Here is a 19,954-nt window from a genome sequence, read left to right on the forward strand (position 1 = left end):
ACAGTGTCGGAGCCAAGATACATCTGACCACAGACACGTGGTCTAGCAAACACGGGCAGGGAAGGTACATAACTTTTACTGCCCACTGGGTGAACCTTCTGATGGCCATCAAGCATGTAACCTGTGGCACCTGTGTGGATTTGGTGTTACCGCCATGAATTGCATGCAGGCCGACCTCTTCTTCTCCTCCTACTACTTCATCCTCCCTCTCCTCCTCGTCTGACTCCTCCTTTTCCACTGCTACCGCCTCTTCTGCTGCACCACCCAAGCTCCCCAGAACCTATTCAACGTGCCAGGTGAGACGTTGCCATGCAGTTCTGCGGCTGTTGTGCCTGAAAGCCAAGAGCCACACCGGTCCTGCACTGCTTTCATCTCTGCAGCCACAGGCCGATCAGTGGCTAACCCCACTCAATTTGACAGTTGGTAAAGTGGTGTGCGACAACGGTGCCAATCTGCTGAGCGCGCTGAAACAGGGCAAAATGACACAGGTGCCGTGCATGGCACACCTCCTGAACTTAGTCGTGCAGCGATTCGTTGCCAAATACCCCGGGGTCCAGGACGTCTTGCGGAAGGCCAGGAAAATCTCTGGCCATTTTAGAAGATCGGCGACACCACTTGCCCGTCAGACGTCTGATTTGTGACTGCCCGACGCGCTGCAACTCCACCTTGTATATGCTTGATTGGCTGCTCCAGCAGAAACGTGCTGTTAACGACTACCTCTACGAACTCTGGGGCAGGACAGGTTCTGGGGAACTTGGTTTCTTTTCACCACACCAGTGGCTGCTCATGCGCGACGCATGCAGACTTCTGCGGCCATTTGATGAGATCACCAAACTGGTCAGTCGCAACCAGGGCGCCATCAGTGACATCGTACCTTACGCCTTCTTTCTGGAGCGTGCATTGCGTTGTGTCATTGATCAAGCCGTCAAGGAGCAGGAGCTGGAAGATGAAGTCGCAATGCTGAATGAATTCCCGGGGGGGGGACTACTCCATCTGAGGCAAGTCAGCAGGAGTCTGAAGAGGAGTTGGAGGAGGATGGTGGCTGGGGGGAGGAGAAGGAGCAAGAAGAGCAGGCTTTAAACGTTTCGGGGATCTCTGGTGTCGTCCGTGGCTGGGGGAGGAAACCGAGGACGACATTCTCCTGGGCGATGAGCAGGAGTCAGGGCGCTCCACCGCTTCAAATTTAGTGCAAATGGGGGCCTTCATGCTCCAGTGTTTGAAGAGGGACCCCAGTATAAAAAGCATAAAGGTCAAGGACCTGTACTAGGTGGTAACGTACTTAGACCCCCGGTAAAAACACAAAATGGCGGACATGTTACCAGCATCACAGAGGGGTGTCAGACTGCAGCATTTCCAGACCTTGCTGCGAGAGATGCTGCATTCTGCTGTTGCGTGTGCTGGCAGGGGAATTTTCACCTACAGCAAAACCGGTGCGGGTACCAATTCTACCGTGCCTGCAAAAAGAGGGCGGTTTGAAGATGTGTTGGTCACTTTGGATATGAGATCATTCTTGCAGCCAACCCATCGACAGCCACCCTCTGGATCCAGCCTCAGGGAACGCCTAGACCGACAGGTGTCTGACTACATCGGGAACGGCCGATGTGGACGCTCTGAGAAGCGAGGAACCCCTTGACTACTGGGTGTGCAGGCTTAACCTGTGGCCAGAGCTAGCACAATTTGCCATGGAACTCTTGGCTTGACCCTCGTTGAGGGTCCTGACCGAAAGGATGTTCAGCGCAGCAGGGGGGATCGTGACCAATGAACACACTCGCCTAGCTCACGACAGTGTGGACTACCTCACATTTTTTTAAATGAATGAGGCATGGATCTCGGAGAAATTCAAAACCTATCATGACCACGTGTAATTATATTTCCTCATGCCAGCCCACACATATCCGCCACTTTATTCTAATGTTAAAATCTCCACATACAGGAAAAAACGTACAGTTTCTACATGTTTCGGACCCAAAAAAAACGTAATGGTCCTTATTTATGAGTAAGGACCATTAAGTTATTTTAGGTCCGAAATTAAAGTGACACATTTCTTAGAAGCTGGATTTATTTATTTTTGTCTACAATTTATGTCAGCCGGGTCCGGGCTGTGTCCACGCTGCTGAGTGGCCCAAAGCAGGTGAGCGCTGCTTCAATTATCTTTTTCCACCACACATATCCGCCAACACCCAAAACAAAGAATGGTCATTGCATTATGTATAAACAGCAGCATAAAAGGCCTTTTATGTCAGGTGCATGCCTATTGCCTAACTATTGGGGCCTGTAGTGGCCGACAGTTACATATTTATCCTGTGACCGCCTAATGTACCTCCAGTCACAGAATCCAAAGTTCTTTGCTGTCAGGTGAATGCCTATTGCCTAATTTTTGGGGCCTGTACTGGCCACATAATCACACCCTTGTCTCACTCCTCTGCCTCTCATTATGGTGGCGTATGAGCCGCAATCACCATAAGGACCTTCTAATGTCACAGGGTCATGTGACTGTGCCCCCCACCCCGTACTGTGGCCCTCACCCCGTACTGTGCTCCCTTATTCCCTGCATTGTGCCCTCTTACCACACCCTCTGCAGTGCCCCTAGTCATTCCCTGTACTGTGCCCTCTTATACCCTTTTATCTGGTCACGGTATGGCGGTGTTATCCGGTCACTGTGCAGAGGTGTTATCTGGTCAATGTATGGCGATGGTATCCAATAACTGGATGGCCATAACTGTATCCCTTTCCCTGCCCACGCCATTCTTTTTTAGACCTGGCATGAGCGGGAAAAATATGCAGATTGCGGTGCTAAGGACCTTTGCGCCACAATCTGTGTCAGAAATACGCCTAACATAGACTTATTTCTATATAATAAATGACTAATTGTATTATTATTCGGGGGAATAGCTTTATATTATATAAAATCTAGTGTATTATACTGTGCCCTGTATTTCCCAGTAGAAAATGATCTTCGGGAAACACAGTCCTCATCCCTGACCACCAGGACAAGGTAGCGCTCTGTCAGTACATGGCGGCCTCCCCTCTCCACCACGCTGCTCCGATTTGTACTGGTGCTTATTCTGACACTAGGGCTGGGTTCACATCCTATTTTCGCCATCCAGATGCCTCAGACTGATGCCGTACAGTGGCGTCCGTTCATCATACAGTTCCATGGTAGAAAAAACATTTACATTAACGTATGCATATTTTTTATGGACTCTGCAGGATACAAAAACGTGGAGTGCTGCACATTTGTATACATCAAACCGATAGGAAATAAAACAGTTCTAGGCTCCAGCAGGGAACATTTTTGAGAGTTTCCCTTTAACACGCATAAAAATGGCCCCTAATTAAAATACATATTTTTTGTGGGAATTTTTGCCAATGATCCCCCTCTGGTATATCACTGTCCATGTTGTGGAACTATTTGTGCATTTCTAGTAAGTGTTTGCTGGCTTCAAATATGACCTGAAGGTTTTTCAGGTTCGCCTGCCATTAAAGTGATTAGGGCCCGCTGTGAATGCGTAGTTCGCGAACATTTGATCGCGAACGCGTGTTCGCGAATCTTCCCGGTCGATGTTCGTCCATCACTAGTAGAAACATGACACATTTGCCTGCTTTTCCCTAATTATACTGCAGCAGGCAAACACTATAATGAATAACCATTTTATTTTCACTAATCTAACAATTACCAGTTTTGTAAATGAGGCAATTATTTCCGTCATCAGTCAACTAGTGGGCTGTGTCTGCCACAAGGTGACAGATGGAATGCTGAAAGCGAGCAAATATATTTCCAGCTGATTATCTTATGTGTTTAGGTGTAAACCAGCGTGGGAGGAAATATCCATCAAAGCTGGTCGGCACATGTTTGCAAGAATGTGGTGATTAGAGATGAGCAAATCGAGAAAAATTCTATTCGCACCGAATCCTCTGCTTTAAATTTCCTCACGCTTCGTGGTAACGAATCACACTTTTTACTAAAATGGCTGCTGCACGTGTTAGGACATGAAGCAAGGAACTCTGGGAACGAGGAATCACCCACAATATCATGCATGCAGCCAATCAGCAGCCAGCCAGCCCTGTGATGTCACAGCCCTATAAATAGCCACAGCCATCTTGGATTCAGCCATTTTCCAGTGCACTTAGTGCAGGGAGAGACGTCAGCAGGCGCTAGGGACAGTGCTAGGAAAGACTTTAAAACTTTTATTTTGCTGTATAGAAGTTCAGGGAAAGAATAGGGAGGAATCATTCCACAGTATTGAAGCAGAACAGGGTTCAGTAGGGGAGCTTACAGCCTGGGTAATAGGAACAATCCTATTACACCTTGCTCCACTGACTGGGGATCCAAATTGCCATTGTACATCTCTGTAATTCCAGCAAATCGTTCTTGTAATTGGGGTGCAAGTGCTGTTTGATACAGCCATTAACAGGGTTTATTACAAGGAAATATTTATATGTCTTATTTGCCTTGTGCGGTGCAGTTATATGTTCTAAAGCATTTTTTGGCTTGTATTAGTGGGGAAAAAAAGGGCTTATTAGCCCTGAGAAAAATTACAGCTCTTTTTGGGGCGTGTGTTAGTGGAAAAAAAAAATATATATTTTACGTTCAGCGGTGCAGTTATATGTTCTAAAGCCATTTTTGGCGTGTATAAGTGGAAAAAAGTAAGGGCCTATTTGTCGTTCAGCGGTGCAGTTATACGTTCTAAAGCCTTCTTTGTCGTGTATTAGTGGAAAAAAGGGCTTATTAGCCATTGTGTGGTGAAGTGAGAAAATTACAGACTTTTTTGGAGTGTTCTAATTTCCTTTTTATTTATTTATTTGATCTAACAGTATGTCAGACAGAGAAGTGCCAGGCCCTGCACAGAGGAGTGGCAGAGGCCTAAATGTTTCTGGCACAGGCACAGGTCGCAGCAGAGTAAGGGGTCGTGGCAGCATGAGTCGCTGCGAGAGCCCTGAGCTCCCGGTGTCATCTAGCGGTCGTGTCTTGACCAGCAACCCAGCGGTTCTTGAATGGTTGACTCGGTCATCCATTTGGTCCCAAGTGACATCACATACCCCCAGCCAAGAGTCACTGGGTTTGTCAGACACAACCCTTAGTTGGCATTGCCCACAAGCAGGCCCTGTGCCCTCACCTGTCCTCAACCTGCCTCTGTCCTTCTCTGTTCCCTCAGCCAGACAAGCATTATATGCTGTGGGCTCAGCTCCACTATACAGCGAGGACGAGCTACTAGAGGACAGTCAGCAGCTACTAGCCAGCCAAGATGTGGAGGAGACATCCGCCGCTTCCTCCGGTAGGCGGGCAAGTAGTGATGGGGAGATTGGCGTGGTAGCTGCTGTTGCGAGCGGTCAGGCTCCTGACCCAGAGACTGTTGAAGAGAACATCAGTGACGTGCAGACAGTACTCGATGATGATGATGTAGCCGATCACACTTGGGAGCCGGGTGAATTAGGGGCTTTTTCATAATCAGGAGAAGAGGGTGGCAGCTTGCCCGTGAGGCAGTGGCGGAGCCAGCAAGTCGCTAGCATGGCCAGGAGTCAGCAGGGTGGCAGCAGTGGGAGGTCAGGAGCCAAACGTGCCCGGGGTAGACCACCCGCTTCACAGGAGCCTACCTGCCCAGAAAGTAGTGGTGCAGGGGTTCACGGAAGCAGCGGCGGTAGCAGTCAGTTAGTGCTGAGTGTTGGGGGTAAAATCACCTACTCGGTGGTGTGGCAGTTTTTTGTTAAGCCACCGAAAGAGGTGAACATGGCCATTTGTAGAATCTGTGGGCAGAAGGTGAAGTGTGGCCAGGGTGTCAATGTTGGCACCAGGGCCCTGCGTCAACATATGCAGAGTAACTATAAAGTGGCCTGGGAGAACCGTGGCTCTGATGTGGTGATCCAGCCTGCTGCAGGAACCGCTGCATCACCCAGTGGCACGCACCCGATTTCAGGCAGTCAAGGCTCCACCACCTCAGCCTAAGGGAGCTGTCTGTCCTTCCCATCATCTACTGGTCCTGATGCTCCTGCTCCTCCTCCTAGTCAGTCATTCCGTCAGTAATCGATCACTAAAGCGATTGCCAAGAGACAACAGTATGCTTGCACTCATCCAACGGCGCCAAAGCTGAATGTGCTCCTGGCCAAGTTGCTGGTGCTGCAGTCCCTCCCTTTTCAAGTGGTGGAATCTACACCTTTCAGAGAACTGATGGCTTGTGCCGACCCGAGGTGGAGAGTCCCAAGCAGTCATTTCTGCACACGTATGTAGAACAGAAGGTGGGCCAGTCCTTGAGCCTGCTGGTGTCTGCCAAAGTGTAAGGCAATGCCAACGTGTGGAGCTGTAACTACGGTCAGGGACAATACATGTCCTTTACGGCCCACTGGGTGAATGTAGTTCTGCCTCCACGTTCTCACGCCGTTGGTCCTGCGACAATGTCCGCCTCTGCCTACTCCTTCTTCAGTGTCCTCAGTCTCCACTGCAGGGACAATTCACAGTGCCCCTCCAGCATACCACATGTGCAGGGCATGGCAGTATCACGCTGTTTTGAACACGGGAGGAACTGCTCCATGTCCTTCAACAAGAAATTGAATCCTGGCATTCTCCGCAACAACTAAAAATCGAAACCATGGTGACCGACAACGGGAAGAACATGGTGTTGGCGCTGAGTCAAGGAGGGCTGAGCCAAGCACCCTGCGTGGCACACTTGTTCAATCTGGTTGTCAAGTGGTTCCTGAAGTCTTCCACCCATCTGCAAGACACCCTAAAAATGGCCAGGAAACTTTGCATGCACTTCAGCCACTCATACACCGCAAAGCACACCCTCCAACATAGGCTGATATGCGACATTTCCACCCCTTGGAATTCCACCCTCCATATGTTGGACTGACTATACGAACAGAGAAAGCAGAGAAAGGCCATAAAATTATTTCTTGATGATCCAAGCGGACAGGAGTACTCCCCTGTGTAACTTGTCAGCCAGTGGAAGCTCATGCGTGACACCTGCCGTTTGGAGGAGGACATTAAAGCACAAGCAATGTGTATCAAAATAGGTGGTTTTAATACACAGGTGACAGGAGAGGAGGAGCTGGAGCAGCCAGAGGAGCTACAGGGTGATGAAGAAGACGAGGCAGAGGACCCAGACACACCGTGGCAGTATGCAGTGCAGATGGAGGCAGGGAGTCCCTCACTTTCACAAATGGCCCGGTGCATGCTCACTTGCTTGCGTAGTGACAGCCGAATTGTCACCATTCGGCAGAGGGATGGCTTCTGGCTCTCCAGCTTGTTGGACCCTCGCTACCGGTACAAAATGGGGGCCTTTTTTAACACCCGCTGAGAGGGAGGACCAACTGAACTACTATAGAGACATCCTATGTAATGAGTTGGCCGCTGCCTATCTGCGCCATCGTCCATACTCTCGCAGGTCTGACGGGGGGGGGGGGGGGACGCCTCTGCGCTCACGTTCTTCTGCCATGGCTTCTGTGGCAGGGTGGGGGGTAGGAGCGGTTCCAGCTCCATTAGCAGCAACTTGAGTCTAGAGTCGCTGATGAGCAGCTTTCTTCACCCGCCTACTGAAGAAACTCACCAGAAGCAGCTAGACCTGGAGCAGGACCTGAACCAGCAGGTGGTGGCATACCTGGACAGCATCCTGCCACCCCACATTGAAGATCCGCTGGACTACTGGGCAGCCAAACTGGATTTGTGGCCGCAACTGGTAGAGTTTGCCCTGGAAAAGCTGTCCTGCTCAGCCAGTAGTGTGGCACTAGAGCGGGTGTTTAGTGCGGCGAGGGCCATAGTTACCCCAAGAAGAACTCTCCTGTCAACCCAAAATGTGGCGAGATGGACATTTGTCAAGATGAATCAGGCGTGGATCAGCCAGGATTTCCACTCACCGATGCCTGATGCATCAGACTATATCATCCATGGTGCCACACCAACACATTGACAAAAGAGACCGGTTTCTTCTGGCTACCTGCCTCAGCTACTATTCTGATGCTGCCACCTGCCTGATGCCACACATCTGATGCCAAGTGCTCCTTCTTTCACCCACCATCTTCAGCTGGTTCTGGTATTGCCACCCACCTCCCCACTCTGTCACCGGGTCACTCTGTGGTCTACTGATGCTGCTGCCACCTAACCACTTAGGTCTCCTGATGCTGCTGCTTCCACCTCCACACTGTCATTGTGCCACCCTGTGGCCTCCTCCTGATACTGCTGCCACCTCCAGACTCTGTCGTTGGGCCACTCCGTGGTCTCCTCATGCTGCTTCCACCTCACCGCTATGTCATTGAGCCACTCTGGACTTCTCATGCTGTTCCCACCCTCCCCACTTCATGACTGGGCCACTATTTTGCCTTTCGGCCTGGCTGACATCATAATTTATTTGACCCTTCTTCTGATCTGTCAGAAGGAAGGAAAAATGAGACGCACAACGGATCTTGTCTATGTAACAGCTGTAATGCCTGCATGACATGTTCCCTATTTTGCATCAGAATTGGCTTATGATTTGCTAGCCAAAAGCAGGAGTGGGTACAAAACACAGAAGACATGCAAATATTACATTCACGTGTCATCTCTGTTTTGCATCCACTCCTGTTTTTTTGGGCTTTAGCAATACTGATGGATTACTGACCAAATGCTGACCGAGTGAAGGCGAATGCTTCCACAGACAGGATCCGTTTTTTGGGGGTTATTGTTCTAACGGATCAGAGGAAGGGCAAAATAATCAGTGATGTCAACACAAACTTACTGCTGACACCCTCTCCACTCTGTCGGGGGGCTCTACTTGTATAAGCGTTTAATAGAACAGGTTCTGTAGACATCTATGTGGAATCAGCTGATGACAGTGCAAAAGGAGTGCGCTATTCACGCTATAGTAGGATCTTGGGCCTCTGCACGGTTCTTTATACATGGTGCTAACATTGACCTGTAAGGCTTAGTTCACACTGGAGTTATTTAGTCAGTTTTGGCCCCGTGACTGCCCAAATAAGTGAAGTGTGCAGTGATTCTAAGAGCGACGCCTGTCATCTGCATGTCATACTGACTCACAGTATTATTTCACTACCACAGCAGACTCCCTATGTGTGTTACTGCAAGGTACAGTGTTCTACATTACTATAAAGGCTCTCTACAGCCAGGAAATAGCCATTCTTTAACGTGATTCGGATCAAACGTACTTTTTTCGGGAAATTCGGCGAACCGGCCGAATAGAATATTTGAGAAATTCGCCCATCTCTAGTGCTGATATTAAAAGGATAATCCAACATCAATGCTGCTGTTTTATGATGCACTAATGCTTTAGGCTGGATTGCCATGTAGAGAGCAGTGGGTGGAGAGGGTTGCGGTCACCGTATTGTGTCCACCTAGTGGAAATCCAGTCTTATTCTTTACCAAGAGAATTGAAATAGTCTAACACACTAGACAAGAGTCAAGAGTACCAAGGCAAATCACTGGCCATGCACGTTAATGTCTGCATCATTAAGCACGCAATTTTAAAGAAAGATGTAATCAAGTTAGAAGTGAAAGGGGTTGACAAAGCAGGCAATTGTTGTGAACAGTTGGTTTGTTCTTAATAATTGCCTTATCGTCAGAGGTGGGAGCTGTATTTATATATTTCAATCGTTTTTATTGAAATTTTTCAACATAAGCGATAAGTAGACACCATTAGTTACACAGTAGGAAATTGATCATACAGATAGGTACTAATAGATGGCGATGCATTACATTCTGCAGTAGGTAGGTTAATACAAGTAAACAAGTATTAAAAATAACAGAAAGTAACAGAGAATAAACATTGTCTTGATACAAAATAACATTACAGTCATATAATGTTCAGACAGTACTATAGCGATACGTCATAGGGTTGGCCTGGGGACCTGGGCATGAACCGCGTCCATGACTCCCATTGATACAAGAACCTATCCACTCTATGCTCCTTATAAGCCATAGCTTTTTCATGCTGTTGTTATGGACTCTGGCTAAAATTTTTGCCACAGACGGGCCAGTTGCTGATTTCCAATATTTAGTTAGCGCTAATTTTGTGACCAGTAGCAAATGCGCCACCGGGATTCTGCACTTGTGTGGGACTTCTTGTATACCCCTGAAAAATAGAGCCATGTACACATTTTTATTGACCGTAATGCCACACAATTTGGAGGCTACCACGAACATGTCTGACCAGAGTTTTAATATCAAAGGGCACTCCCAAAGGATATGTAACAATGTGCCAGAGCAACCACAACCACGCCAACAAAGATGAGACGTGCCAGGGTAGATTTTGCTCAATTTGCCAGGGGTATAGTACCATCTCAGACACGACTTAACAGCTGCCTCATACAAAGATGTGCTACGAAATGTCTTGGAGATGAATTTGAATGTTTCAATCCAGTCTAACTCAGGTATAGTTACTTTTAGTTCCCTGTCCCATGCTTGAAGTGGTGCGGATTTGGAAAAGGTGGATTTCAAGCCTAGAGCTTGGTACAGCGATCCAATCCCCTCTTTGCAGTCAGGTCGTGTTGGTCGGGCCCATACCTCAAAAATACCCTTATGTGCAATTACTTGGTAAGGTGATTTGGATTGTAGGAGGTGCCGAACCTGTAAGAATTTAAAGAAATCTCCTCTGGGTATTGTAAATTCCTCCTGGAGCTCGCTAAAGGATTTTAAGGAGCCATTACTGTAAAGCTGACTAAAAGTGTTGATACCTAAGGGGCCCCATGATGACAAGTCTAACTCAGGAATATGTAATTCCTCGAACTGCAAAGGCGCCGTTTCCAACAGTGAGAGTGGAGTTGGAGCACAATTCTTGTGAAATAGACACCAATGGTATATTGAGGTTTTCATTACAAGAGGTAAAGGCAGAACCTTAGATTTGGAGACGCTTAAGCTATCAATCAGAAGGGCTTTGTGATGGCCACTTGGGGCTGACGCAGATTCTATTTGTACCCATGAGAGCTGTATTCATATGCAGCAATCATCTCCTCTGTATGGGGATAAGAGATGGCTGTGATCGCTCGGCCCCATAGAGGATAATTTTTTCTGGGTAGCAGATCCCGGTTTACACAGCACAATCTGCTGACCAGAAAAAATTATTTAGGTGTCCACATGTGTGACGCTTTCACCCGATGAATAAGTGTTTGCGCATTCTTCAGGTGATCCGCGGCACTTTTCCACAGAGCAATTATTGGGAACAAGAATTCTTAGGAACCCTCCTCCCCAATAACTGCCATGAACATTGGCCCATGTAAAGGGGCCTTAAAGTGGTTGTCTCACTTCAGAAAATGGCATTAATTTTATACACTTCTCGTTTCCATGGTTATGACCGCCCTGCAATCCAGCATCGGTCACCGTGCTTGCACACTATAGAAAAAACCATTGGCCTTTCTGGTGGCCTGGACCATAGGTGCCAACATAGGCCAGACCTTTTTCTTATAGTGTGCAGGCACGGCTACCACTGCTGGATTGTAGGGTGGTCGCACTCGTAACCATGGAATTGAGAAGTGTATAATGTGATGGAAAAAACGAATCAAGCCAGCAAAGGAGGCAATATGGACAATCACAATACATTAGTAAGTGGCTTGTATTAACGTTCTAGACCTGATAAATGCCATTTGCTGAATGTGAGACCACCCCTTTAAGTGATGCCACGTGTAGAATTGATCAGACCAATCATGCAGAGGTGCCTTTTGGCAAGTGGCCCTTATCACAATAAAGAAGGGCTCCAAGGTTCCCTTGGCTCAAAATGACTGATGGTTTCTGATTGAACAGATGAAAATGAGTAGCGAGAACTATGGGAATCTCACTACTGATAAATTTACTGCTATTTTAGCACAGCGCTCCTTTGCTTTCTATGTGCACCCCTGCAATCAGGTTCACTGTGGATGGCAGCAGAGTTGAATCATAAGTGTCCTGATGACACCACCAGTCATATATTTTTGTTCTCAATCATTCCCCTGTGTATCGTCCCATGTAAATGGCCCCTAACATGCAGCCATAAAGTTGGATGCTACAAATGTGTCCTGTGTTGATAGCCACTGTAAACCATTGTCAGAGATGTTTTACTTACCACTGGAGGCATATTCACTACCATCATCGTCAGGCAAGACAGTCCTGTATCATCCTGTACACTTGCATCACATTTCAGGTTTAACATTAGACGTGCCGCTTCACTGCGATCTGAGGAAGACATTCATAATCATTAACAGAGCGATAATACTTACAATTTGTCTAAGGCTACTTTCACATCTGCACTTTCCCTTTCTACTATTGAGATCCATCATAGGATCTCAATAGCGGTGGAAAACTCTTCAGTTTTGTCCACACACAAGTTGCCACGACCCCAGAATCGAAAAAAAATACAACACTTCTAGGTATTTTGATACTCTGAGGTTGCAGCAGCAGCAACTTGCGTATCATGCTGTGACCTCATTCAGTTCAACAGCTGCACTGCTACACAGCGATGCTCGGTTGTCCGATGGGTGTCAGCCAAATTCGCTGTGTAGCCCCAGGCTTAGGCATCGCTCACATTTCCATTTTTCACTGACATGTGCTGTCCACATTTTTAGCGGACAGCACACGTATCCATTTATTTAAATGTGTATACTCACAGATCAACTTTTTTTTTACTGACTATGGGTCAGTGAACAAATCACGGAGACATGCACTACTTTGGTCCGTGATGCGGCCCAAACATGGCCATAGAAGTCTATGGGTCCATGAAAATCATGGCAGTAACTCGGAGGGCATCCGTGTTGCATCTGTTTTTCACTGACCACTGATAGGAGACGCTCTGGAAATTGATTTTCAGTCTAGCAGCATCTATAAAATACGGATGACGTGTGGAGGGTTAAAAAACGTACACATAGACCAAACACGGATGATTCATGGTCATCTTCACAGATGTCACATGGACTGATTTTTTTTTCATGGATGTGAAACGGACACGGAAATGTGAACAAGGCCTTAGTCATCCACAATAAAGGTGCCTTCACACGCAGCAGGTTTTGTTGCAGAAATTCCTGAGACTAAAAATCAGTTCCATTCATCTAAATGGAAATTTTGAAAACTCAGGAGCTTCCCGCCAAAACAACCACATTCCAATGAATAGAACAGAATTTCAGTCGCAGAAATAGTCTGCAACAAAATTTGCTACATGTGAAAGCATCCTAAGGCTACCTGGACAAAATGTGGATCGCACACGGTTTTTCTGCACTGATTCTCATGCGGGAAAAAAACGCAGCATAAGGCCTCATGCACACGAGCGTGCCGTGTTTTGCAGTCCGCAAAACACAGATGCCGCCCGTGTGCCTTCCACAATTTGCGGAACAGAATGGGCGGCCCATTATAGAAATGCCTATTCTTGTCTGCAAAACTAACAAGAATAGGACATGTTCTATTTTTTTTATTTATTTTTTGCGGGGCCACGGAACTGAGCGACAGGTACGGACAGCACACAGAGTGCTGACCGCATATTTTGTGGCCCCATTAAAGTGAATAGGTCCACATCCGAGACGCAAAAAATTTTTTTTGCGGCTGGGATGCGGACCCAAAGAGCGGTCGTGTGCATGAGGCCTAATACAGTGCCAGCAAAGTGTATGACATTGTCAAGTGTCATACAGTGCCTTGCAAATGTATTCACCCCCCCCTTTACTTTTTTCGTATTTTGATGCCTCACAACCTGGAATTAACATGGATTGTTTGAAGATTTGCATCATTTAATTCACAGAACATGCCCACAACTTTGAAGATATATATTTTTTTTATTGTGAAGCAAACAACAAATACGACAAAATAACAGAAAAGGTCAATGTGCATAACTATTCGCCCCCCTAAAGTCAATACTTTATAGAGCCTCCTTTTGCGGCAATCACAGCTCCAAGTCGCTTTGGATAAGTCTCTATGAGCAGTTGCCACATCTTACCACTGGGATTTTTGACCATTCCTCTTTGCAAAACTGATTCAGCTCCTTCAAGTTGGATGTTTGCGCTTGTGAACAGCAATCTTTACGTCTGACCACAGATTTTCTATTGGATTGAGATCTGGGCTTTGACTAGGCCATTCCCACACATTTACATGTACCACTTAAGTGTTGCTTTAGCCGTGTGTTTGGGGTCATTGTCCTGCTGGAAGGTGGACCTCCGTCCTAGCCTCAAATCATGCACGGAGTGGTGCAGGTTTTGCTCAAGAATATCCCTGTATTTAGCACCATCTATCGTCCCCTCAACTCTGACCAGTTTCCCAGTCCCCCCAGCATGATGCTGCCACCGCCATGTTTTACTGTGGGGATGGTGATCTTTGGGTGATATGATGTGTTGGGTTTGTGCCAGACATAGCGTTTTCTTTGATGGCCAAAAAGTTCAATTTTAGTCTCATCAGACCAGAGCACCTTCCTCCATACATTTTGGGAGTCTCCCACATGCCTTTTCACAAACTCACAACTGTGCCTTTTTGTTTTTAGCTGAAAGTAATGGCTTTCTTCTGGCCACTCTGCCATAAAGCCCAACTCTATGGAGCGTACGGCCTATTGTCGGTCCTATGTACAGATACTCCAGTCTCTGCTGTGGAACTCTGCAGCTCCTCCAGGGTTACCTTAGGTCTCTGTGCTGCCTCTCGCATTAATGCCCTCCTTGCCTGGTCCATGAGTTTTGGTGGGCGGCCGTCTCTTGGCAGGTTTGCTGTTGTGCCATGTTCTTTCCATTTGGTTATGATAGATTTGATGGTGCTCCTGAGGATCATCAAAGAATTGGATATTTTTTATCACCTAACCCTAACTTGTACTTCTCAATAACATTGTCCCTTTCTTGTTTGGAGAGTTCCTTGGTCTTCATGGCAGTGTTTGGTTAGTGATGCCTCTTGCTTAGGTGTTGCAGCCTCTGGGGCCTTTCAAAAAAAGGTGTGAATATGTAATGACAGATCATGTGACACTTAGATTGCACACAGGTGGACATCATTTCACTAATTATGTGACTTATGAATGTAATTGGTTGCTCCAGAACATTTTATGGGCTTCCTAACAAAGGGGGTGAATACATACGCACATGCCAATTTTCTGTTTTCTATTTCTAAACAATAGTTTTATTTATATAATTTATTGAGAGAGTAGTGGATGCATGGAATAGCCTTCCTGCAGAAATGGTAGCTGCAAATACAGTGGAGGAGTTTAAGCATGCATGGGATAGGCATAAGGCTATCCTTCATATAAGATAGGGCCAGGGGCTATCCATAGTATTCAGTATATTGGGCAGACTAGATGGGCCAAATGGTTCTTATCTGCCGACACATTCTATGTTTCTATGTTTCCATGAGGCTGTGGCTAAGACTGCTGGCACTGCGACTGGTGGCTGTAGCTGGTGGCACTGACTGATGGCTGAGATGGCTGGCAGTGACTGGTGGTGCTGAGACTTCTGGCAGTGACTGGTGGCTGAGACTGCTGGCACTGAGTGGTGGCCGAGACTGGTGGCACTGAGTGGTGGCCGAGACTGTTGGCTGTGGCTGAGACTGCTGGCACTGTGGCTGGTGGCACTGACTGGTGAAGGAGACTGCTGGCACTGTGACTGATGGCTGTGGCACTGACTGATGGCTGAGACGGCTGGCACTGACTGGTGGTTGAGACTGCTGGCACTGTAACTGGTGGCTGTGGCTGGTGGTACTGACTGGTGGCTGAGAGGGCTGGCACTGACTGGTGGCTGAGACTGCTGGCACTGTGACTGGTGGCACTGACTGATGGCTGAAATGGCTGCCTCTGACTGCTGGCACTGACTGGTGGTGCTGAGACCACTGGCAGCAACTGGTGGCTAATACTGGTCTGACAGTACTGGGACTGTGCGGCTCTATGATGCACATAATGGCGGCGCTCCGACGTGGAGAGCACACCATAGGAGGCGGTGATTGGCCAGCGCGCAGGTGTGGGCGGTACGGGCGGCGCGTGAGGCCGTTGTAATAGGACGGTGCGCTGATGTGGGTGGTGCGGGAAGCATGTGGTGCGCCGTGTGTTTATTGGCCGGCACAGGTGTGGGCGGTACTGGTGGCGTGTGGGGCGGCTGCGATAGGACGGCGCGCTGGTGTGGGTGGCGTGTGGTGCGCCGTGTGGTGATTGGCCAGCGCGCCGCGCATGTGCACTTTAAATAATGGGCACACACGCACAGACACCAGCCCTGAGCACGCACACAGGGCTTTTATTAGTATGGATCGCTGGCGTAGATTTCAATCATTACTTACGCCAGTTTGTGGTGTAAATAATGATAAAGGTGGAGGGGGCCGATGGCCCCACCTTACCATGCCCATTTTTTGGACACTTTCTTTTTTGCAAAAACGGTGTAAAAATGGCAGCTGTGAAAAAAACGTTGCAATGCCACTCCAAAACTGTGTTTTGCAAATTTTTTAACTACAAATCTATGGCATAGGGGAATGATAAATCTCCCCCCAATTAATCCACAGTATGCTGTAGTCCACAACCACCGGGTCAACCTTTCTGGAGTTTCAGCCTTACCTAATTCTGAGGCCAGGTGCAGAGCTGTACGTTGCTTGTGATCTCGGGCATTGGTGTCTGCATCATGCTTCAGAAGAACTTTCAAAGAATGGACTGCATCATATTTGGCGGCGTAATGCAGCGGTGTTTGCTTCCCATTGGTTACTGCGCTAATGTTCGCTGTAAACAAGCATATGGAGAAATCAGCACTGTAATGTTTTACAATTGTAAATCTATGTATTCTCTGCTGCCATATGAAGCTGATTGAGAGGGCTGCCATCACGCTATGTGCGGGGGGGGGAGTGATTTTTCATAGACCAGCATTTTACACCGGTCTATGATATGCCCTTCACTGTCAGAGGATAGGCCTCTTTCAGACGAGCGTCCCGGATTTGCTCCGGATGCGTCGCGGGTGCATTGCGGGAAACCCACGCGAGTGCACACACAATTTCAGTCAGTTTTGACTGCAATTGCGTTACGTTGTTCAATTTTTATCTTCTACGGTATCTTCATTCAGCAGGACCTGCGCTGACGTCACCGCGCTCACCACGTGGTGAGCGCGATTACGTCATCAAAGGTCCTTTTACAAATCCTCAAAGAAGAAGAAATTAGACGATGCCAGCTGCGGGATCAAGTAGATGAGGTGAGTTAATTTTTTTTATTTTTTAACCCCTCGAGCAACATTTTAGTAAGCATTCTGCATTAAGAATGCTATTATTGTCCCTTATAACCATGTAATAAGGAAAAATAATACAGTAAATTGACTTAATCAATTTACTAACATCATCTCCTAGCAACCATGCATGAAAATCGTATTGCATCCGCACTTGCTTGCCCCATTCATTTCCATGGGGCCTGCGTTGCGTGAAAAACGCAAAATATAGAACATGCTGCAATTTTCATGCAACGCACAAGTGATGCGTGAAAATCACCACTCATCTACACAGCCCCACTGAAGTGAATGGGTCCGGATTCAGTGCGGGTGCAATACGTTCACCTCATGCATTGCACCCGCGCGGAATTACTCGCCCCATGTGAAAGGGTCTCGCCATAAATTAGGCCCATCCTCTGGCAGTCCATGCACCTAGAACAGGGATGTCCAACCTGCAGCTTTCCAGCTGTTGCAAAACTACAACTCCCAGCATACCAGGTCTGCCTACAGCAGGGCATGGTGGGAGTTGCAGTTTTACAACAGCTGGAGAGCCGCAGGTTGGCCAGCCCTGCTGTAGGCTGTCTAGGCATGATGGAAATTGTACTTTTGCAACAGCTGTAGGGCCGCAGGTTGGACATCCATGACCTAGACTAAACTATACAGCAGCTCAGAGTTGCCATAGATTTCAGTCTTCTTTTATGCCACAAAACTAGCGGAGCCACATAAAAAAAAAATAGGCTGTAGAAATTCCAAAAATAACGCAGCACAAGGCAGGTGTTTTGGGATTTTTACTAAATTGCATTTCCTTACCAGCATGATAACATCCTTTGAAGGATGGATTTGGTATTTCTGTAGCCCCAAGCAATGTTATGTCTGGGGGCCCCCATCACATCACTAAGCTCCGCCCTGTTGTCGCACCACGTGGCACTTCTGCTGCTGCTGCTCTACTGCTGGGAAGGGCTCCCTCCCCTGGTGCTATGCTGAAGCAGCTGCACACGTGGTATGTCCACCCTTTTTTCATTATTATTTTTTTTTGCCAACTGCTTGTGGCCAGTAGGCGGCCTTCTGATTTCTGTGTAGTGGTAAAGTCTGCCACTACATTATATAGCATTTTTTTTTTTTATGTGAACAACTTGATAAAGTAATTATTTTGGATACTTTACCATCTCTTTTTTTAAGGATTCAGAAAATTGCAATGCAGACAAAACACAGCCACTCTTTTCCATGCTGTGGGCTAAGGCTCATGCACACGGCCGTTGCCCCGCCGTGGCCGTATATCGGCCTGCATACGACAGGTCCGCAATACATGGGGCACCGACCGTGTGCACCCCGCATCACAGATGCGGACCTATTCACTTGAATGGGTCCGCAAAACCGGAGATGCGGTGTGGAAGCACGAATCAGAACCCCACGGAAGCACTACAGTGTGCTTCCGTGGTGTTTCTGGCCGTGCCTCCGCACCACAAAAAAGTAGTGCATGCACTACTTTTTTGTGGTGCTGCCTGTCGGATGCAGATCGCGGACCCCTTTCAAGTGAATGGGTCCGTGGTTCACAGCACGGGCACGGAGCCCTTACGTTCGTGGGCATGAGCCCTTAATATCAGACACAGCCCATGCATGACGCTGATTCTTGAAGAAACCATGCATTCTTTACAATGCTTTCAATGTGCAAATGAAAGTGATCGATGCAAATATTGCAATGGAAAAATGGTGGAGTTTGCATTAAACCTAAAATCTGGATTGATTGGTTGCTACTGGAAAGTGCTCCAGTTTTACGTTTGTTTACCGGGCTCACTTAAATGTATCATACATGAACTTAAATATGTTCTTGGGTATCCTCATCTTAGTAAAGCAAGCCTTAATTGATTGGTTGTAGCCTAGGTTTAGGTCACTGTGGTCTCCAGTCACATTCTGATATTGCAGCTTACACTGTTACGTTGCAGTCTGGGACAGTGAATCCGGTCCTAGCATCATAATAGGACAGCATACCGCCACAGGGCAACCAGCATTCTATAGGTTGGGCAAGGGAGGAATGATATCCCCAAGTGAGTTGATATGCCCTTTCACACGAGCGAGTTTTCTGCGCAGGTGCAATGCGTGATGTGAAGGCATAGCACCTGCACTGAATCCTGACCCATTCATTTCAATGGGGCTGTGTACATGAGTTTTTTTTCACACACCAGTTCTGCATTGCATGAAAAACACAGCATATTCTATATTCTGCGTTTGTTAACGCAGCCCTGGCCCCATAGAAGTGAATAGGGCTTCAGATGCAATGCGTTTTTTACTGATGGTTGCTAGGAGACGATGTTTGTAAACCTTCAGTTTTTTATCACGCGAGTGAAAAATGCATCAAAATGCATTGCACTCGCATAGAAAAAACCCCATTGGAAAAAAGTATGGTACATTTGAGGCAGTTTTCAATATGGTTGCAGTTTTTGCAGGTGAAAATGTTTAACAAAACTGCAAAAGCACCAAAAACTGCATCAGTGGTTTTATCCACACCTCACCATCCATGTGTGAACATACCCTCAGGACTCGTGCGCATTTTACAGATCTGCAGTACAGCGATCACAGACTGCCATGAACCCATATTACAATTAAATTGATGATTTATATATTATACTACAAATAATTAATGTCTGTATGCATTTGCATAGTGCAACCCTGTATTACCACAATGGCATGTAGGTAAATATATGTATGACTAAGTTTACTCACCTCCTTGCTTTAATAAAAAAGCGATCATGTCTGGGTAATCCATTGCAGCTGCCACGTGCAGCGGGGTGACTCCATACCGATCTGGCTTGTTTATATCAGCATGTCTTTTGATCAGGAATTGCGCAACTTCAGTGTGCCAGCTTTTACATACCTAGATATGAAA

The 19,954-nt window shown here is 47.2% G+C and overlaps 1 protein-coding gene across 1 annotated transcript in view; it reads right to left on the reverse strand.

Annotated features, from left to right (window-relative positions):
- Positions 1–19,954, reverse strand: part of LOC122939089 (transient receptor potential channel pyrexia-like) — a 230,472-nt gene that overhangs the window by 137,818 nt on the left and 72,700 nt on the right. The window contains 3 exon segments of the mRNA XM_044295062.1: positions 12,018–12,127; positions 16,440–16,598; positions 19,792–19,942. Coding sequence (XP_044150997.1) covers positions 12,018–12,127; positions 16,440–16,598; positions 19,792–19,942 — 420 coding nt within the window.

This window comes from Bufo gargarizans, chromosome 5 (assembly GCF_014858855.1).
Source record: "Bufo gargarizans isolate SCDJY-AF-19 chromosome 5, ASM1485885v1, whole genome shotgun sequence".
NCBI classification, from domain to species: Eukaryota; Metazoa; Chordata; class Amphibia; order Anura; family Bufonidae; genus Bufo; species Bufo gargarizans.